This window comes from Thermobia domestica, chromosome 1 (assembly GCF_964235325.1).
Source record: "Thermobia domestica chromosome 1, izTheDome1.hap1.1, whole genome shotgun sequence".
Lineage (NCBI taxonomy): Eukaryota > Metazoa > Arthropoda > Insecta > Zygentoma > Lepismatidae > Thermobia > Thermobia domestica.
In genome coordinates, this window is record NC_137454.1 from 75,558,300 (window position 1) to 75,581,120 (window position 22,821).

The following is a 22,821-nucleotide window of genomic DNA, read 5'->3' on the forward strand; positions in this document are numbered from 1 at the left end:
TTCTTTCCCTTAGATAATTAATTAATTAAAAAAAAAAAAAAAAAAAAAACGCGATACGCGTCAATATGTGTTAACTGTTAAATCTTTCAAGAAGAAATCGAAAGAGAATGAAGCATGTCTTTTTGTCTGATGCTCGTTGCTTATAGGAAAGATCGTCTTGTCTGCTCATACTTGGTTTACTGATAATAAGTAATTATTTTGTTTAATAAATAAATATTTTCAAATCAGTAACCTACCAAATATTGACTTCCATGTATTAACGTATTTATAGGATATTATATACACACACCGAAGTAGAAACTTGATTACTTAGATAACATCATCATAAACCAATACAATGCAAATTTTGTGTATCAGAAGTAAATTAGGAATATAAATCAAAAATATATTTCATTATGCCTCGTTTTTTATTTATACGTCACATTACAGTTAAGAAAGTACACTTCGTAAGTATTCACAGACCAGTTTAGTCGTATAGGAACTACTTTACATTGTGTGTTCACATTAAGATTGTTTTTTAGATCACATTCATTTTAAATATGACGACTATGTACCATTATGTTCGTATGGTGTATGTCGTACTTAACACCAATAATAATGAATTCACTTTCTTATTGAAATATACATATTTGTAATAAATAAAATGGAAATCATGTATTTCAATATACTTGTTAATGATAAATAGCTTTATTTTCATAGGTGGTGTTTGTAACATGTTATGTATGTTGTGTTGAAACCAAAGAGAATAAAACCGTTTTTAAACACTATTTTCCTTGTTAATTATGTTGATATAAAAATTCATTTTGCATACTTGCAGGTTGTCAGATCAACTAAATAATATATTGAAACTTCTGAATAACGGACAGCATATAAGTTATTCGTTACTGAGAGGTTAAAATTTAGGTTACTTGCAGCTCATTCGATAATTATAATAGTAGACAATAAATAACCACTGACGTGCCAGCCTTTCGTGGGCCTGAGGTGCTTCAACGCATCTATTAGCGACCAGTGGAGGTGCGTCCAGTCTAGCGATAAACACGTGGTCAGTGTGTCGCGTCACGTCTCTATTTACATGGGTCGGCCCAACCGGAGGAGAACAGCGGCTATGGGTCTTCTCCCAAATGGTGACTTACACGTATCAAGTACCTCAACACGCAAAAGAGAGAGCCCCGTATTGCTTGGGCGAGCCTACCAGGGGAGTAAGTCTTACTTCTAAATGTACACGTATGTTCCGGCAGATGGTCTACATCAGTCATTGGCTCTAGTAATGTACAGTGTACCTCTACCGTAATTAGAGGATGTTCCACATTGCTTGGATGATCCTAGGGGAATGCCAGATTCCTGTCTGCAGGGGGATTGAACAGCGACTGGGGAAAAGTGCCAATCCCAGTGAAAGGGAGGAAACTGACATAACAAGTACCATTGGATCCGGGATGAGATATAAGAATATTTCGATGTGTGTGCGGTATCTCTACGCGATGGCGGTGGCTATTAGAACGATAGACGTAGGCAGTACCAGGAATGATCAAGCCCTTCAGGTATGCCTGGGTCTCCCGGAACTGAGTTGGTCTCTGCCGGGTTGTGATAATACTGTGGAATTAGCATATGGGAGCTAATCGCAGGAACCTGAGTAACGGTGAGCATGCTTTGAAACTCTCGGGCACCATGCCTGCACAGCATGGAAAGTCCTGACTCGCTAGGAGGGCCACTTCCACCAGTAGGTAACCGGTAGGAGGACTTCCATTCCGCCACGCAGTAGGTGTAGGATATAGAGGTTATATCGCCAAGGCGATTTAAGATTGAGGAACAAATCTTAACAGTGCACAACGTGCACATAGACTTATGTCCAAGGGAGTAAGAACGAACTGTCTGCCTTGTTTCGCGAAATCAGTTTGTTAAAGAGGCCGCGGGCACGCCCTCCATGTCTGCGATAAATGTGGAACTAGTAGACCAATAGTTCAGAATGACTCCCTCGTTTGCCTTATGACGCTGAGTGGACGCCGGAAAAGAGGTACACGGCCGACGCGAACGTAAGTCCGACACGTTAACTACTGAGGTATGTTTATATGGACTGGTTCCGTAATGTACTAAGAATGTGCATAATTGTTATTATTAAATACTAAAAATGTAGTCTAAAGTCACAATCATAATGGTTAGGAAGGTTTTTTTTTTTTTCTCTATTGTTATATATCGCAGGTTTATTTGCTAATTGAGGAGAGTATCTGCTGATCTGCTGTGCTAAATATATACGAACAAAATAATTGCTGTCCGTTATGAAGAGACTGCTAATTGGGGGACGGGAGGACTATTCGTCAGTAAAGCGAAGGATTGTGTCTCGTAATAATACATGTTTTAGCGGGACAAAATATCTATTTATGTTAAGGTGGTATCCGTTAAGGGAAGTTCCACTGTATTTACTTTCGAAAAATCTGCAGGCTGCAGTGTTAAAGATAATTAATCATTCATATAAATAGACAAAAATGTTACTGTTTTGCCAAAGGACATTATCAGAATTTCTGTACTTCCAGTCTGCAACAGATAAATCAGCCTGATATATAATACAAAACTAAAACTGCCACACTCTGTGCTCTACAAAGTGCTATGGCCGGCCAGATTGTGCACGTTCAATTGAATAACGCATGTTCAGCGCAGCGTTATTATTTCTGATTTTCCAGAACGAGGTGTATTTCCTGATAATACCAGTTCGCATAACCAAATTACCCAGTCAACACCGAAGAATCTCTTCATCACGAAGTATCGAACATGCGACTACGCGCGCTCATGGTTAGGTTATACAATTGCATCTAATATGTTTCTTGTGTTTATGATCAAGTTCACATATTCTGTTTCGCAAAGAGTTTATTTCACAAACTGAATTTCCATAAATTTTGAATGTATTCTTAATTTTTCATGTTCGTGGAGTAATTTGGTCAAAGGGTTATATAGTGGAAGAATTGTTCACAAGGTCCGAACTCGGTCAAGTACGCTTATATAAGTTTAATTGGCGAAGGCCCTATTTAAGTATTTTATACCACTAGGCCAAAGAATATTTTGCAGCCTCTTTATTTGTTCGTATTGAGTTACGTATAGGGGGGGGGGGACTGACAAAACATAACATTATGTGTGTCTAGAATACAAAATAAATGCAAAAAGCAATAAAACTACTGAATACAGTCTATAGAGAATAAAACAGAAAACTCGGTCGCACTTTGGTACCAACATTGTTTTTAGTATAGATCTTCCTTTCATTTCCGTTTGGTGGATAGTCTCTTTTTTTTCCATATACAATACTTCAATCTCGACTGTTTTAATATGCCACCCTCGGTTCTGACCCGTGCGTAAATACAGGTCTACGTAAAATATATATGGTTCTGCGAAATTATATTTTGGCTGTTGTACTTGTTTTTATGTTCATTTATACCTCAAAGTTACTAACCTTCTTATTCTTATTACCAGCCAAATGATTATAACTGTTTCTACTGATGAAGGATACCCGGACCGTTAACTGAAATATTTAGAAGCAGTTAATCGTTTTGGCTATTGTTTGGTACTATTCGCTTATTGAACAGTGTGTATTTTTCTAGCTGGCAACAATGTTCGAGTTTCCTAAGGCAGTTCAGTTATTTTGACAGTATATGGCGGTAGTGTGCTGTTTGCTGAAGGACAGCAAACTGAGACTCGGAAGCAAGGGAACTTTACTAAATACATATAACGGCATTGAGTAAGCACATGCGAACTCAGTCAAGTGCGCTTTTTAAATTTAATTGGCGAAGCACTTACCAGAAACTGATCGTACTGATCTACCAGAAAGCCTCTTATCTCAGTGGCAAAATATACAACACTCAAAACAACATATTTGGAATGATGGTCCCAAGATTATTTACATGGACTACAGCAGCGTTCCATGTCAATTTCACCTCGACTATTTGCATGGACTTCAGCAGTGTTCCAAGTTAACGTCACCTCAACACAACCTCAAGGTCTGAAATTGGCTTTGCTTATCGAAGACAACGTTCCTGCATTGCTGTGGAAACTGCGTATCGTTGAAACAGTGTTCCCAGGAGTGGATGTCTTAGTCCGTGTGGCAACTGTTCGTATAACAACGGAACTTATAAGATTCATGAATCTGATTGCATTGCAACATAATATAGTTAAGAAACAATTAAACAATAAAAATCTGTAATAATATCATGACAGTCTTATAAGTGTTTCAAGTTTGTTTATTCTTGTTTGCCATATATAAGAGGGTCATTTAACTCGAACGGGCAACACTGCTACGATTGGAGTGTCGTGTGGGCAGGAGACAAATGACGAACATTGTGTGTTCCGTGGATGTGTACGAGTCAGTTCAACGTTGCGCTGCTGTGGTCCCATATTACGGAGTATGTGGCGAGTAGACATTGTTAAAGTGATTGTTGTGTGAAGTACCGCTTTAACGCAATGTTCACGCGTGCAGAACAGCGTGTGTTCATGAAATTCCAGGTGGCACGAGGACGAATTGCTAGGACAATTCATAGAGGATTAGTAGAGGCCTGTGTTGAAGCTGCTCTACCGCATCGGACAGTGGCGAGATGGGTTGCAGCATTTCAGGCAGGACGATAGTCAACAGACAAAATGCACAATGGAGGGATATGCTACGGACGAAATTTATCTTGCAAGACTACGGACACTGCTTGATGGTGATCGGCGCTGGACTTGTAGTGAATTGGCACAGGAGCTGAACATTTCTTCCGGATAGTGTTCCGCACGCTAACACAAGACCTTGGTATACGGAAAATTGCAGCCAGATCGGTACCCCATGCTCTAACTGAGGTTCAAAAGTGGCATAGGTGGGAATGTGCGCGCCTACACCTTTAACGTTGCAATAAGGAAGGTGATGACTTCTTGCACCGCATTATTGCAAGTGACGAAACGTGAGAAAGATCCTATGAGCCTGAAATGAAACGTCAGTCGAGTGAGGGGCGCCACCCAGAATCTCAACGACTGAAAGAGCTTAGGCAAGAGCCAGCAAACGTGAAGGTAATGATGATAATGCCATACGACCACGAAGGCACATCAAGTTCCACCGGGCGTTACCATCAATGCTGCATACTATGTTTCATGTTTCAGTCACTATTTGAGACCAGCATTGCGGCGCAAACGTCCACACCTCCTGGAGTGTGAACCAAATCACATACACGACAATGCCAGATGCCATACAGCCAACCCAGTACATACTGTTACGATGATGGGATTGGGAGGTACTGGAGCACCTGCCATACTCCCCGGATATGAGTCCCTGCGATTTTGATCTTTTCCCAAAAATGAAAGAACCTCTCAGGGACAAAGGTTTCAGAGATATTCCCAGCATTGTTCGTGCCTTAGGGCGCAATGTCAATACCCTCTTACAAAGTGGGGCTTTGACAGGTATTCAACGGTTATCATACATCTGGCGAAGGGTTCAACAGGTGGCGGAGACTACATCAAAGGACTGTAATCTTCTTGAGATGAGTGATTCACTACATTCCATTTCACAATTATGTTGCCACTTCGAGTTAAATGACCCTCGTATCATCTATTTTATTTCATCAGTCTTGTTTGCGATAATTTGCATATTTAACAGTGTGTATTTTTCAAGCTCGCAACAGTGTTCGAGTTGCCTAAGGCAATTCAGTTGTTTTGACAGTATGTAGCGCAGTATATCCTGTTTGGTGGAGTACAATAAAATGGCCAGCAGTTTTCACAATTGTTTGTATCTCACACAGAGACATTTGATCTACGAAAATGCGTGTGTGTTTTAAGACAGTACTTTTGTTTGTGTGGTGGAAATTGCTGCTCCGTGTGTACATTTATGTATTTTAGTAGAATACAGAAAATACAGTCCACTATTCATTGTCTATCGTCATTGTTTTGTTCTACAAACGTTCATAGTTTGACAGCTGTTAATGGGAACATGAAGGTTAGTAACTTAAATAAATGATCTTTACGTTTTGTGAATTTGCCCCTCCACGCAAATTCAAAGCCCAACCATCCCAATTTGTGTCTTAGGATGCCAAGGAGTTCTCTTCACTGATTATCTTAAACACGGACAAACTATCATGGGATATTATTACATACAATTAATTCCCAAATTACGGAGAACCATCAAATAGGAAGGAGAAGCATGTTACCCAGACAAGTCTTGTTGCATGAAGATAATGCTCTCCACAAAAGTCACCACACAATGTAGCAATTAAGGTTAAGTAGATTCCAACTACTTGTACAACTTTCCTACTTCCCAGATCTCGCTTCCCTTTTCACCCCGTCGTACATTGTATGTTATAGCAACACAAAAGCAGAGCTCAATCCAGAGCAGGTAAACACGAGTTATTTTATTTCTGCGGTGAATTCAGGTTTGTATTGGAGTTTGTTGTTATTTGAAAGACTACACAAACCATTTAAGAATCCACGTCCTACTTATTTCATTTGAAAGAATTCTTAAAACGAGAAGCTAGAAAGGAACACCTAAATACAACATTTGCTATCTCACACAGGAATCAGAAAGAATACTTTCAATCTCAGCTAGTAAATCCTGTGGACTATCTTCTAAACTATGACAGAAAGCAAGCTTATTAGTGTCGATATTTGAGAGTAAATCACTCAGTACATTCTTAAGTTGGCTAAGATCGAACAGTAAATGATTTGTGCCGAAACGCCAGTCACCATACACTATAAGATCCTTTTGTTCTCTGATACACTGTAACCTTTTCTTCGCAATGCAGGCAAGAAATCTATAAAATTCTTCATAATTCATTCCGAAAGTAGCTCTGAGAATAAGCTGACACTGTGCCTCCCATTCATCCATATCCTTGCAGTCATCGATTTCTTTCTGTACATCTATTAAATTGCTCTGCAACGCTCGCCATACCTTATCAATGTTACAGCCATTCACCCAATTGTGATTGATAGATATTGTATCCTCCTAAAAAAGAAAGAAAATGATCGATAAGGTATGCAAGGAGATTCGGAATGAAAATTCTACGTTGTCAAGGGTCTGGATTTGTAAAACTGTAAGAATGGAGTGTCTTTCATGTCAAAAATGTTAATTGACGTGTGGAAGTGAATACCTGTGTAATGATGTCATAATTATCACACGTGGTAACTCTAATCCTAATTCAGAGCTCCCTTGTGGTTATGACAGTGCAGGAGCCCGGTGGGAGCTTAAGGATTCGAATACCACGTTAGCTGTCGTATAGTCTCGGTGCTGAAAAGGGATACTGAACTCTAAATTAACTAATTATATTCGCAACAAAATAAGAAATGAATTGACGTTTGGAGAGCTAACTATCCAAAGTTAGCAAATGTCTAATATACATACGATAAACATAACATGCACAACCCCACGCATATACTGTACGTACAATCAACTGCGAGAAGAGGCTGACAATAGCAGTTGCGCGGGAGAGAGAAGCAGTTGTCAGCGTCCCCTGTCATTAGCGTCAGCTCAGTGGAGGAATCAAAGTTGGCCAACCAAAAATGTCCCCGTGAACTACTAGTAGCTCCTGATCGACGGTTTGGCTATCACTGATCTAGATAAATGAAAAAAAAAATGTATTTTCAGATAAAGTACTTAGAGAAGGCACGTACAACTTCTCTATACTGGACACCTGAGGTTACTTCGACAACGGTTCAACTGACAGAAGCGTCCAAGATAAAGAGCTTGAGTTAATATAAGAATGTATAAATGTTTTTCTTTCTTTCTTTCGGTTTCTTTTTCTAATTTCAGAAAAGTACGTGCAAAATTGGGCACGTCCGACAAAATGGAGTGTTCAACGTTAGGAAATATTACTGTTAAAAGATTTTAAATATTTGCTGGTCCTTCGTTTGTGTATTGGTAGATACGTTACACACACACACACACACAAAAAAAAAAAAGAAAAAGAAAAAGAAAGAAAGAAAGAAAAAGAAAAGAAATGATCCGGGCCTGTTAGTACAATCAACTGTGTTGAGACATCTTGATTACTATCGATGACGCATTACTATTATCATAGAATGAAAACCACTGAAATATATGTTTGATGCTTAACGCTGTAGGCTGAAGGCACTAACTTGACAACGTTCATAATGCACAATATTAAACTTAAATATACCGGGTAAGTATGCCACGACAGTTAAATCTAAATTTGAATGCTTTCAAATTTTACAAATGGAATCAAATGAATATGAAAAATTAATCTGTGGAAATTGTAAGTGCAGAAACATAATTTTTTGAGATGTCGCTCTAAAAGCCCTTTTTTTATTTGCTGGGTGCAAGTTATTCATTGCCTTAACTTCAAAATTATGCATCTCAACAAATAAAAAGCATTAGCTCTTATCATACAATATGACAAATCTTAATTAAATTATATGACTACCCTTACAATATCAATGTGTGTATCACAGTGGAATCATATCAAGAACTAGTCTTACTCCTGGTTGCTCCAAGTACGAAAAACGATTATGCATCCTGACACTGGATATCCAAACTGTTCCGAAAAATATCACAAAAACTAAATAAACGAAGCACAAAACTTGTTGCTTATTAACTGATGACAGCATCAGCTCTTGAAATGATTTCGCTGGGATAAACACATTGACAGTAGGGTTGGTCATGTCATTTAGTTAAGAAAAATGTGTCAACCGGATTTTTATATTTTATAAAAAATATCTTAATTTATTGAATTAATCAAGATAAAACACTCTATAATTTCCTTCCCGCGACAGAACTTCATCTTCAAAATATACATTTCTCTTTCAAGGTAGCGACTACTTTTCCAACAAAACCTACCAGATTCCACACTTGATGAAACCACCCAGATGGTACGAATACAGCTTGCCCAGGTTCTTGTATTATATCATAAACGGTTTTCAACTTGTTGTAATGGGGAAACATATCTTCGTTTTTAAGTTCAGTCGATGTAGCATCATACGCTATTTGTCCGTATTTGTCTTCAAAGCATTTCTCTTCTCCGGGAGGGAAGATTAGCCAACGTTTCCGACCGCAAATATTACATGACCAGCTGAATGACGTAAAGACATCTGCATGAAGCGGAGTCCTGGAATTAAACGTATTTTAATTCAATGAATCTATAGTTTGAACGGAAATATGTTTTTAATTACGATCCATGCTGTAATATCCACAGTAACTGCATAACTAGCTACTAATAGTCAATAAATGCCATGTACCTTTGCGTATTTTTATTTTTGGAATCATCAAATTTCAATGCTTCATCAGAGTGATACCAGCGCCGCATGAGATACTGAAATTATAAAAATTCTGAAAACAAAAATATGCAAAGATACATGGAATTATTTTATATTTATTATACATAAATTGCATATTACACAAAATATGAAAATTTTAACATATTAGTCAGTTATATATTACAATATGATTTATATTGTCAAGCTTTCGTCTAGAAACTTCTTCGTTTGTATTGAAAAAGAAATGGATTTATTTTAATAATAATAATAATAATAATAATAATAATAATAATAATAATAATAATAATAATAATAATGAGAGCGAAACTCGCATTAGCATTCATATTTCTTCGTGCGATGTGCTATCTTTTAACTTTGAAAAGAAAGAAACGAACACAATTTCATCGACAATCCTGTTAAATGTTATATCGCGTATAAACAAAAAAGTTTCCAAAAGTCATTTTTTAGTTTTCTGTTTTATGTTTAGTTTTATTTTATTTTACTTTATTTTATTATTATTATTATTATTATTATTATTATTATTATTATTATTATTATTATTATTATTATTATTATTATTATTATTATTATTATTTTGAATATGATCATTTTACCCTGGAAACTTCAATGAAGATTAAAATACTGGCAACTAAAATGTGAGACTTAAAGTTTGAAGACCTTGTGACATTAAGTTGCCTCTCACTACCTGACTTTTGATGACATAACTTTGAAAATTAAAGGTTAAGATATTAGAAATATAAAACAAAAATCAGATCTAATTAATCAATATTATGATATGAAGCTACAGCTTTTAACTTGATATAATAAATATCAGTAGTATTCTTGTAAAAATTTCGAAGCTTTTAAAGATACTAAGAATAAGCATAAAATTTGTATGAAAGACAAAGACAACGTGATACCGTTACCGTTACCGTCATACCGTTACACTTGAAAGGAACTTTTAGATACTGTGATACTTCATATTTCAATCAATGTAGTCGGCTCAGTGATAAAGAAATTCCCTCTAGTGCGAGCACTTCCTGGTAAGTCTGTGGTGGACAACATTTGTGTACATGAGTCTTCTTGGATTATCCCGTTTTCTTCCACATTCTAACAGCAATTATTTCATTGAACTGAAGCTCCTCTTTACTCGAATTAGGCATTCGTTTTCTTCAGATACTGTTGCGAGATGCCTGAACCGTTCTTGACATGGTGATTCGAAAACGCGCGCTGAATGTCATAAGGGCTCGCATGTCCTGATCGAACATACCACTGAGGAATAATCACTGAAAAACTGGATCTCCGAGATGCCTGAACCGTTCTTCACCAAATTTGAAATGGTGGTTCGATCTGAGTGACGTAAGAGGTGGCACGTCCTGATCGGACATACTTTTGAGGAATAATCACTGAAAAACTGGATCTCCGAGATGCCTGAACCGTTCTTCACCCAATTTGAAATGATGGTTCGATCTGAGTGACGTACGAGGTGGCACGTCCTGATCGGACATACTTTTGAGGAATAATCACTGAAAAACTGGATCTCCGAGATGCCTGAACCGTTCTTCACTAAATTTGAAATGGTGGTTCGATCTGAGTGACGTAAGAGGTGGCACGTTCTGATCGGACATACTTTTGAGGAATAATCACTGAAAAACTGGATCTCCGAGATGCCTGAACCGTTTTACACCAAAGCTGACATGGTAATTCGAGAGCGTGCGCTGAGTGTCGTGAGGGGTAGCAGGTTCCAACTGGACATACCATTGAGGAATAATCACCGAAAAACTGTCTCTTCGAGATGCCTGAACCGTTTTTCACCAAATTTGAAATGGTAATTCGAGAGCGCGCGCTGAGTGTCGCGAGGCGTAGCAGGCTCCAACTGGACATACCATTGAGGAATAATCACCGAAAACTGGCTATCCGAGATACCTCAACCCTTCTTAATCAAATTTTACATGATGATTAGAGAGAGCGCACTAAGTGTCGTAAGGGGTCGCACGTCTCGATCAGACATAACATTGAGGAATAATCACTGAACAATGGGAAGTCAATAGACTTAACATTGGAAAAGCATTTGACGCGCTAATTCTCATTGTAAACAATGGAAAACAAAATTTCAATATTAGAAATACGACAAAGCCCTTTTCGTTTTGTTCTACGAACACAATTTTTCAAAGCCATTATGCTTTTCGCTGATATGCCAAATTTAACAACTATTTGCATGTTGTGTTCGTTTTCAAGAAAACAATTGATGCACTAAAACATTCAATGAATAGTCAACAAAAATAAATCGTTTCGCTCTAAATTTGCAATATTGCATACCTAGTAATCATTCACTTTCATCAATCACCAGTCTTCTTTAGCCCATATAGCATAAGCTTGGAATGCAAAACTGAAAGCTTTCATTTCACTTTATTTTATTTTTTTCCTTTCTTAATCTCCCGGTGGCCCAAAAGTAGGTATAGAGTCTCGTACTGATCGGCTTACGGCATTTTATATCATTTACTTATCGTGATCCATAAACTATTGACTTAGTTTCTTCATTATTTGTTCTCAGTTTCTTTTTACTTATGTCTTAAGCTCGGAAGAGAAAGCAATAAATACATTATCTTAATAAATTAAAATGTCATACCTGATCGATGCTGGTTGGGCCACCCTGTATACGTTTAACTGCTATCAGACAGGATCAAATGGTCAATTTAATAGCTTTTCTTGTTCAATGTTTAATGAAATATTTAATGTTTTTATACACAACTTCATGGCTTTAATGCTCGTTTAATGAAAAGAAATGTTCTTATAAAACTCACCAGGATCCCTTTGGTCCCATATACACAAATCGATAATCGTCACACATATCAGTTCTCTCAGTCCAATACTCATTTAGCCAATCCGAGGCGAAGAAAGGAGGCACTCGATAAACAATATCGTCTGGGAAATCACGAGTAAAATGCCAATCCTGGAGAGGAATATAAGAAACAATTAACCAAAACTAATTAAAGTTTTCGTTTTTGTTTAATACGCAATAAGATATGATATTTTTTTAAAATCATGTCATATAAAATGAAAGTTTACGTACACTCATGTCTAAAATGATTGTCGCATATCTATAACTGTCTTCTTGTAAGAATATAATTTGATAATGACTTTGCAGAGTACTTTTTATACTGATACTATGAGTATAATCGGGAAATGCAGATTTGTGGTAAATTTCATAGGAAAAGAATTATAAATATGAAAATTCGAATGAGTAAAATAAAATGTTGCTAAATGGACAAGAAAGTTTTATTTTCGTTTTATTGCTCTTATGTACTGCTCTTTTGACATGAAATTTGCACATACTAACATTATAAGAAATACCGCGCGAATTCGTTATCAAATTATATTCCTACAAAAATATATTTATAGACATGCGACAAAAATTTTGGACATGAGTGTACCTTCCATATTTGGTATTTGTATTTGGAAGTCGATTATTTTGACATCTATGCAATCAATCCTCTGGTACTTTTATCAAAGTAAACGTCACCTTCGTTTGATCAGAAGATTGAGTTAATGGATTATATGTTAGACTCACGAAATATTTGGGTCAAGATTTCAATGGACTAACATGAATTTATCAACTCGATCTTGTAATCCAAAGTGACGTTTGGCTTGATAAAGATATCAAAGGACTGATTGCATAGATATTGAAATAATAGACTTCCACAATTAAAAAAAAGAAAGAAAAAAGTACGAGGACTTTATTTTTTCATCGAAACGACTTAACACGTAAAAGCCAACAAAGACACAAATTAAAACAAGTAATTCGAAAAATAGCATTCAGAGTTCTTTCAACATAGTAATTATTTTAATCGAGATGTAGTAAAATATATAATTTAATAGAGTATTTACTTTTAGAGATTAAGAACAACTACGAAGAATTGTGCCAAAATAATATTTGCATCTATAGCCTCAAGATAATAGAAAAACTGGTAGTCATGATATCCGGGTCTTCAGATTGCGTAATTCAAAGAACTTCCAAGGTAATGAGCCTTTTTTTTTTTTTTTTTTTAAGGTGGCAACTTACAAATGGTATCCGAAAAATGCAACGGGGGCACAATCAATTGAAACAAAACGACTCAGTATGAAAAATGAAGTTTATATCCAATTCTAACCCCTTCTTCCGCCTTTTTTTTTTAATCTTTTATACGAGGTTGGATCGATAAGTAACACACAATGTTTACAGAAGAAAGTGTAATAGGTAAGACATCAAGAATACATATACAAAGTAAGGGTTCATTTAAAAGATACTTTTCGACATAGCCGTCAAGTCTTGATACAATTTTTTTTTTTTTTTTTTTTTTTTTTTTTTTTTTTTTTTTTTTTTTTTTTTTTATCGGGGCACAAGTTTCAAAATATCTTGTTTGTAGAAGTTCGTCTTTTAGGAGTATAGGCATCTGCGCACAACCGACTTGACTTACTCATCGAAATTGAAACATCAGCCAAGAATTACTTGATGGTCTGCTATGTGAAATGGTAAACATATTCGACAATGTTCGAAGATGGATTCGTCGGTCACTATGAATTACTTATTCAATGGCCGTGACATTCCATTTGCTTGATGTGTTACTGGAAGCCTGGCCGTGGCAAATTCGCAAGGTTCACATGGCCCTCTTCAAAGAATTTGTACCACCTGGGGATGTTGCTATGCTTGTGATAAATATAATTTGATGGCTAGATAAGCATTACGTAACTCAACCAAAATACCAATTCACAATACAACGCTTTTGTACCTTTAAGTGAATACATACCTTCAAATACAAACAAGGGAAATCCGCTGAATACGTATGATGAATATAATCTTTCCAATAGTCTATATATTCTGCAAACGTATTATCATACTTCTTCTGAGAATTATAGTACCTTTCCTTACAATCTGCAACCGGAACTTTGGCATTTCCTGTAGAGGAAGGAAAGTGTAAATTAATATTCATTATTTCACAGAATTGTATGCGTAACAATAGTTCTCAATCTTACTTTAGGGATAAATAAACAAAAACGAATTCTATCAAAAAAGAAAAAAGTCAAATGATCAACATACTTGAGCTATGTACACTCATGTCCAAAATGATTGTCGAATATCTATACCTGTCTTCTTGTAAGAATATAATTTGATAATGATTTTACAGGGTACTTTTAATACTGATACTATGTGTATAATCGGGACATGTATATTTGTGGTAAATTTCATATAAATACGAAAATTAGAGGGAGTAAAACAGAATGTTGCTAAATGGACAAACAAGTTTTATTTTCGTTTTATTATTCTTATTTACTAATCTTTTGACATGAAATTAGCCACATACATGTCTTTGCCGATTATACACACACTAACATTATAAGAAATAGCGGCCGAATTCGATATCAAATTATATTCCTACAACAACATATTTATAGACATGCGACAATAATTTTAGACATGAGTGTACAAGAGGAATACTAAATATTTTAGAAGGTGCTACTATGAAGAATAAAGAAGTATATAATTGTGCATTGAATTACTTTGATTATACAGCCATATGGCTGTATGCGTATGAAACAGTTCAAGAAGACAAATGACTTATTTTTTACAGTTAATATCCATGATACTTTTAATACATTTTACAACTCTTTCCCTACGGTTTATATGTAAGTTGTCTATCCATCTCACTTAAATTCGTATGTGTCAAATTTAGGGAAATTCCGAAGTTTTCTTTTCAATTTTATGGCTTACAGTACATTTTGTTAACACAGAAGTTTGGTATTAAGTCGTGATGTTTAGATATGGAAAGCAGAACTATTTCTTTTGTTGATTCGGTTCGTAAATTTTGCACTGAATGAAGAGGAACAGCAAAACAATTAAGTACGCTGTACAATCAAATGAGTCAAACCAATCTCGACTGCAACCACATGTGTGTATCATGTAATATTTTAAATCATGTAATATTTCAACTTCATAAAAGAGTAATCAGAATGCTCAACAACGTACAAACTTTAACTCCATACAGGGCCACTGTTTAAAAATTTAAGCATTCTGTCTATTCTTTCTACTCAACTCTTTGAAGATAATGCAGAAAAGAAACATCAGTCTGAAATCGTAAGATGTGTAGATACAACATACAAACAAAAAACAATTTTTACTTATAAACTTGGACCGACTTTTATTATTATTATTATTATTATTATTATTATTATTGCGCTACAAAATACTTTACAGCTAGCTGATTACGGGAAGCACTTTCTTTCGCTCATGTGTTGATTTTAACTGGTCGAACTTTGTGATTGAACTTAGGTCTGTTACTCGTGAGCTTAAAACAATGACCGCCAGATTTATATGTCATCTGTCGGTTCAGAGGAAAATGTATGTGCTGCTCAGTACGAAAACGACTTAGGAAAAGATACGATGCATGTTTTACAAGTGTATACAACGTTGCTAATAAAACGAAGAATAAAAAAGTAACAAATCAATTTGTTTGAAAAGTAAACTATTTTGTATTTTTTTAAATTATTATTTCAATATGGTCGAATAGCTAAGGACAATGTTACTGTACTAATTTGCAAGATTATGGAACAAAGTATCTAAAGCCACGTTTCCACTTTACATGAATCTTGTAGCTGTCATAAAAAAGACCTTGCTACCCGATCTTTCTATCTACTGTTTAGATTTTACAACTTATTGTAAGCAAGGTATCACCATCCATGCAGCACTGCAGTCTAGTGGACAAACAATTAACCTCCTAATTAAAAACGTGTATTTTGGCGCACTCCCCCTCCCTGTACAAAAGAATCCGTTGTTTCGGAAGCGGCGAAACTGGTTTTTCCTTTATGTCAGCGGGTGGGCGATAGCAGGCAGCAAGCAAGACGTCCCAGAAAGTTGGACACTGTTCGACTCCTTGCAAGATGGAAAAGTGTACACGGTGAAATATGGTAGGGTTTCAAGATTATTATTATTATTATTATTTTATGACAGCTACAATTTCTTCTAACGTGGCAACTCATCTTTACATATATTCCTCAAGTATTATTCAGTAATAAAGTGAATACATTGAATTTACTAAACCACTTAAATATTTAACAAGCTTTATCTTGCTTAAAAGTACAACGCAATCAGTGTCTATGAATACAGCTATTCATCCAAGTTTTCCAGTTCTTTTAACAGATGTAATGTATGCTACAAGTGTAAACGCACCAAGGCAGTTGTGATAGTATTTTTATTTAGTATCTTTACGTAAATAGGTATTGTCTGCAGCCTGAGTTAATACACAAATTAATGACCACATGTTTGGGTCACCAATTGACTTTACAATACGAACTTTATTCAATTTTAAGAAAAGAAAAAGAAAAAAAGAAATAAAAGTACAGTAATTTGACAGTTGAGTGCTAATTTCTCATATTGCAGTTCGTAGTGAATTCGATAGTTATGCATTCAAGGGAGAACAAGAGGAAATTTACTTATGAAAAATCATTTCCACAATTAAAAATAATCTAAATTCAATCTGAATTCAACACTAGGACGCATAAACATAAGATGATAATAATGCCCATGAGTTTTCTGAGAATTCTTCAGTGCTATTATCGAACCATTTTAAATATTAACAATATTATTTCCCCATAATACCTTCGCGCTTACCGTCGTTTTCTTTAGCCAACAAAACATACTCGTAAGTTGTTTATACTAGTCCAGGTGATCATTTACAGATCAACTGAAGTGTTTTGAACAAATAAGTTAACATTTCAACTATAACCAATAAATATGACAACAAAGTAACGACAATAAATTAGTTCAAAGTAAGCTGATTACTGAATGAAATTTCTAGTTTCACGCCCCACGTCTAGCCCTGTAGGCTAAGAGAACCGGCAGATTAAGGAAATTAAATTACTATAAAAGAATTGGCGGGATGGTCGTGTGAAGAAACGTCATAACCGTTAGAAAACACACGACCACGATGTTTTCCACCATAAACTCAATAGCCTGAGATCGAACCAGGAACCCATCGCACCAAAGGTAAGCACTCTACAACTGATGCACCGTCTTCCCTGATTATGAACGTTTGTAATATGTGATATGTCATGCTGAGTAATAAATACAATATTCTGTTTTAGTGAGTGAAGCAATACAAGGGGAAACCAACCTAGACCAACGGAACTTGAATAAAGTGTTGAACTCAACTTAAAAAACTTGTGGACTTTTGAAAACATAAAAAACATAATACTTTTACGATATGATCTTTTTCAAGTATACCAGCATATACCAAACATTATTCACACTCAGAGCTGACGAGAGAAAGAATATAAATAAACTTATGTTCGTATACTTAGAACACTACTTCGTGTGAGGTTATTGAAAAGAAAAATTTGAAGCTTCAAAGTAACCACATATGTAATGAATTTCTGCTAATATTTCAGGCTCGAAAAATCCCATGGCGAGTGAAAATACGAGTCTGGCGTCTAGATAATTTAAATCCAAAATAAAATTATGTAGGCACGCTTAAATAATATTATTGTGGTACCTAGTTTTGAGAAATGGCGCCTAGGTCAGAAGAAAAATTTTTGAGCTCCTCTCTTGTTCACAATGCTCTTTCGGCAGCCTAACCATCTATCTGTCTCTACTCGCTGCAACTTTCTTCAGCTACAAACCACCGCGATGACCACGGAAGTATTTCCCTTGTGGAAATACAGGAAAAAATGTAAAATAAATAAATAAAAATACAAAAATAAAGTGCTATATAACGCGATTCTTAGAGCACTTGTAGCAATGGTGTGGGGTGACCAACTGCTAATATGTATAGTAAATAGCATAAACAGTGTAAGGATGTAGTAGGATATGGATTAAAAAACAAACAAAAAAAAAAAACAGCTTTTTGGTTGTGAAAGTGCTTATCTGTAGCCGCAATGTAATAGCATGGATATTCACTACAAATCTTCAAAATGGTGGCTTAAATATTCTCAATCTAATTTGAATTGATACAGTACTTAGACTCCTAACGTTTTCGGTTTAACAATAATTAAGTAATCCTTTTTATATGTATTTAAAACATTTGTAATGATAGAACATTACAAATGACTTTTAATATATATTAAACTAGGAGAATAGGTCTTTTATGCTATTACGTTACTTTTATACTTAGTCTGTCACTTTTCTTTTTACTATTTCACTATATTTACTTGTAATTTATAGTTAAGAAACTGCAGTATGAGAACATTTCTTAAAGCTTACAATATGGTTTCAGAGAGGGATACGGTATGAACTCACACTAAAATGCTTGCTTCTGTTGCCGTGACGTAAGCAGGACACTTTCGCGTTGTTTCAAGCGTTGTATCTTCATAACTAAGAAATATTTTTCTCAGATTTTTGGAAGGTGATATGCTGAAGAATAGTTTTACAAGATGGTGTCTTTAAATTACAACTTTTGGTCAGAAAGAAAATTTCCATTTTGATTTGTATTTAAAGGTGTTTTTACATGGAAGATAAATTGTATAATTTATTACTTAATAGTAAAAAATGGGGAAAAAATTTAGGAGAAATTAGGAAATATCGAAGTGCTTTTATTTATCTATTCATTATTTTGTTATTAAACATTGAAGAAAATATCAGGAAACTTTCGTTACGTATGGTACATGTACCAGTAGTTGTGTTATAGACACATTCATTGTAGGTTGCTGGTGGGAGCTCTTATGAGGTTCGGATCCCAAGTTAAGCTGCGGATCCATGTCTACACGAACTAGCCCCGCTACTGAAAAGGAAGCTAACACAAACCTAATCAACCAACATACATTGTAGCTATAGTAAGATTAAAATACATTTAAATATGCATTATTGTGCAGTAACTTGACATATACAATATTAAGAACGTATCACTCAAGGATGAAATAAACTATCAATCATCAGATGTTTAATCGTGTAAAACATCAAGGTTTCAATTGCTATCATTGCAACAAGTGAATTTTTGTAGTTATTAATTCAAATGAACCAAATTACTTGTTATTAGAACTCTAGAAATTTTATAAATATGCTTACCATATTTTTCCTTTAGATATTCTGTATTTGGAACAAAGTTTTTAACCCACTCTTTTCTGGACTTCCACAGGCTTGTTATATTATTTTCGATAATACATGGTTTATTTTTGCAGAGAAAATTTTCGAAGAATTCTTCATACGGTAAACTGCTTTCTATAACAGGGATCGTGTCGAAAGGCTCTTCGTCTTTCGATTGTTCATTGTTGGGTAAAACAGGTAAATCTAACAAACTTGTGTCATTATTTTCTTCAGCCATTGATTAGCTAACTGAAAGGAAAACGAAAATAGACATTATTAAACGCACTTTCTAAATTTAAGTTAAAAAGAGCTACATATAAGAATGCTAATTTACTGAATGTACATTTTAAAAGACATTTTAATGTAGAAATTATTCGTTTTCTTATAATGAAATATCAATGTAAATAACCTAAAAATCGGCAGCATGTTTTCCCATATTTGGATTATGTGCTGAAAAGCACCTAATGATGAAAAGCACAGAAGAAAATACTGTTAAGTGTAAAAGGTAAAATGGACTAAATTAGAAAAAAATAAAGATAAGAGAGCCCCAACGAACGTACGCGACATGAGTGAGACCTAGGTTGTGAAAAAAAAATTAAAAACAGTCCAATGGGTTTTATTGGGCAAAATTAGGTTCTATTAAATACTGTATGTAAATTTAAGAAAGCTTCCTACTTAAAATACATGTACGTATTTATGTTCTATTGTATACACGAAACTACGGAATACCCTTGTTGAGCAAAGGGAATGCGCGAAGCTCCATCCGCGTTTCGCACAATTGGCACTTGCTTGTATTTTGATATTTAGTACGGTAAAAAGAGACAAATTTGTAGGGTAGACAACAATTGAGTGATTCTTTGTCTTCCACTGGCGACGTCATTGATTATAAATGGTTGGACAGTGGCTTGCTCACTAGTCCAGTGATAGCTTTGTGCTTTATCCATGATACAAAATTACTATTTCCATCCATATTACAACGGAAGTCTAAATTAAAGCGATTCTTGTACCGAATGATCCCAAAATAAAACTCGGGGGATATATTCATAACAGTCCGAATATTTTGTTAATAATGATGCGTTTTCTGAACATTTTCAATATACGACTTTTCGAGAAAGAACAAATCTTTCGGAAAAAAGTGTTTTAAAAAAAGAATTACATAGTGTTATATAGAATCTTAAAGCTCTTTTCATAAGCTTTTAAATGACACTTTCACCAGTGTACGTCCTTTGCCAGATCAGATGCAAATGTTAATAGAATAAATCTCACTCACACATTTTTTTTTTTTTTTTTTTTTGTGAATTTTGAGAATTTAAGAGAGCCTGTAATTTCGAAACCATTTTACATACCAACCTGATATATCTGAGTTTTTAACTTTCCAGTAACACTAAGAACAGTACCAAATTTAATTAATATCTGGAATTTGACTTGATTTGACATAGAATGGCTCATGAAGGTCTGGGCCAATGCACCGGATTCAAACCCCGGTCTGGTTCGAAGCCCTGTTACAAGTAGGTACTGTCCTTCATAACCTCGATATTGCATAAGGGTAAAAAACTTAAATCCTCTACTTAACGACAGCCATAAGGAATAACTGTGAAAATGTATAAGATTATTACAATGAATACGCGTGGCAGAAGCGAACGCCAGCGCGTGGCGAAATCATGTAAGGAAAATACAGGATTAAGTCCCAAAGTTGGTCGTCCGTTTCTAGCAAAATTTTGAAAATTTACAGCAAGAAATGGATAATTTACTCATTTGTTTGCTTGATAATATGCAAGGAGAGAGGAAGTTTTGTATATTTTTTTATATAAGCGGTTATAAACATGGAACTATTTGGCAAGTGAAGAAAACTACCTGGCGCAAGGTTACTGCATGGTTCGATTGTGGTAAAGTAACGAGCATTTCTATTCTGAACATGGCTGTATGTGTATAGAGACGTTGTCCTGGATGTGAGCTAACAGTGATACAGTTTTTGAAACAATATGGTGATAAGTGAAAAATCTGGCGGACGACGAATTTCAGAAATTTAACTCTAGCTTAACCTAACTTAAAGATTTTAGTCGAAAACCAAGCGGACGGCCAACTTCGGAATAAATGCCAAAATATATAATATGGAGAAACACTTCGATTACATTAAGACAGAATCCGGAACCGAAGGTATCTTAACATGTAACTTAAAAATGTTTTACGCAACCCAACATCGGTAGGTGTCAGCGTCTACAGTGATGGCCACTAAATGAATGTATGCCGCAATGTTCATTGATATGGCCATGCTAAACTACTACAGAACGTTACTTTACCTTAAGCTATAGGTCTCGCGGTAGAAGTCCACTTCAAGCAGAACAAGTGATTTTGTCAGAGAATGTGGTATCGTTCAGGTAAGGTAGGGATAAGTAGGGTAGGGTGGGGTTAGCTTAAGGTTAGGGAAGTTTAGACCCATTCTGTGTAAAAATGGAGAGTAATTCCTCGTAATGCTTATTGTGAATCGATTCCTATGAATGTTCTGCTCAAAGTGCACTTATGCCGATCTCGCTGCTGACAAAGATCGTAAATACAAATAAGCGATCTGAATAACGAAATCCAGTGAAAGTAGACTATGCACTGAATTACTGAATGCTTAATAATCTAGAGAAATAAATTGTAATAAAAAAAAAATAATAATGTTCACTTTTACTATACCGTTCCACAGATTGTAAAATGTAAAGAAAATTTTGGAGGTTTTAATTTGTCCATTTTATGTCGAAAACAAGAACCCAACCAACCCCTTCGGGGCTTCTAACCCGTTCCTACTACTTATACTATGGATCCATATAGTAAAACTGCACGATTATTTATCTTCCCTCAGTTAATCTTAGATTGGACGCTCCAAGTGAGTAAGCACTATAAAACTACTACGAACTACAATCAATAACATTGTACTTTGAAGTGATTCATAGTTGAGAATCTTAATTCCGTAACAACCACTTTATCAACATGACAATACTTTCACACTCTTTATGAAATTTAGATTATTTTGTCTGTTTTTATTATTTATGTAAATTCGAAATGTCACAGCACAATGAAGGCACCTGAAAATAATTTGTATGATGTAGTATCAGAAATCAGATCATCTGTCTCGTCTAGGATAGCAGTGAGTACAGTAACGCAGCACAGGATTCATTTATTTTTCATCCCTCAACAGTAGATCCAACTACAAGATATTTTCGTAATATATTAAAAAATGGATTTTTTAAAATCAAAATATTTCTTATTTTGGAACCCATAATTTAACTTATGAAATACAGATTTCGTTTACTCTTACATTTTTTGTTCTTTGCATTTCTATTATATAGCAATTTCATGGCATTTAATCACCCATTAAAATCGATCACGGGAAATAATTGATATAGTACTCAGTTAGATAATGCCAACAATTTCCGCAGTCTTACCATATGACGGTAAATGTGAAAAGCTAAGACACTTTGTACACCAAATTTGTGAGTTAAGCTAAGCTCTAAATTTTAATTTAATTATTGTAGACCACGGGCAATTCACTAAAACCTAACAAGAATAGTGGAAAGTAGCAGTAC

General features: G+C 35.2%; 2 protein-coding genes across 8 annotated transcripts in view; one reads left to right on the forward strand and one right to left on the reverse strand.

Moving 5' to 3' along the window:
- Nucleotides 1-5,774: 5,774 nt before the first annotated feature.
- Nucleotides 5,775-22,815, reverse strand: JMJD4 (jumonji domain containing 4). 5 transcript variants are annotated; one of them, XM_081759602.1, is made up of 6 exons: nt 22,681-22,815; nt 19,235-19,501; nt 13,989-14,137; nt 12,006-12,154; nt 8,786-9,053; nt 5,775-6,940 (listed from the first exon to the last, which is right to left on the reverse strand). In XM_081759602.1, exons 2-6 carry the CDS (start codon nt 19,488-19,490, stop codon nt 6,500-6,502), a joined length of 1,263 nt encoding a protein of 420 aa, XP_081615728.1. In that variant the 5' UTR covers nt 19,491-19,501; nt 22,681-22,815; the 3' UTR covers nt 5,775-6,499. The 5 variants fall into 5 exon arrangements, with proteins under 5 accessions (XP_081615728.1, XP_081615693.1, XP_081615702.1 ...); XM_081759567.1 differs by lacking the exon at nt 22,681-22,815 and adding an exon at nt 22,321-22,454; XM_081759576.1 differs by lacking the exon at nt 22,681-22,815 and adding an exon at nt 21,932-22,096.
- The window catches only part of LOC145686322 (2',3'-cyclic-nucleotide 3'-phosphodiesterase-like), a 29,473-nt gene continuing 27,700 nt past the window's right edge, over nt 21,049-22,821 (forward strand). The window contains exon 1 of one of the 3 annotated variants that reach the window (XM_081759538.1): nt 21,049-21,409. In XM_081759538.1, coding sequence (XP_081615664.1) covers nt 21,347-21,409 — 63 coding nt within the window. In that variant the 5' untranslated portion in view covers nt 21,049-21,346. Of the gene's footprint in view, nt 21,410-21,517; nt 21,631-22,244; nt 22,383-22,821 lie in introns of those variants that run through there. The other 2 variants (XM_081759554.1, XM_081759530.1) reach the window with 2 other exon arrangements.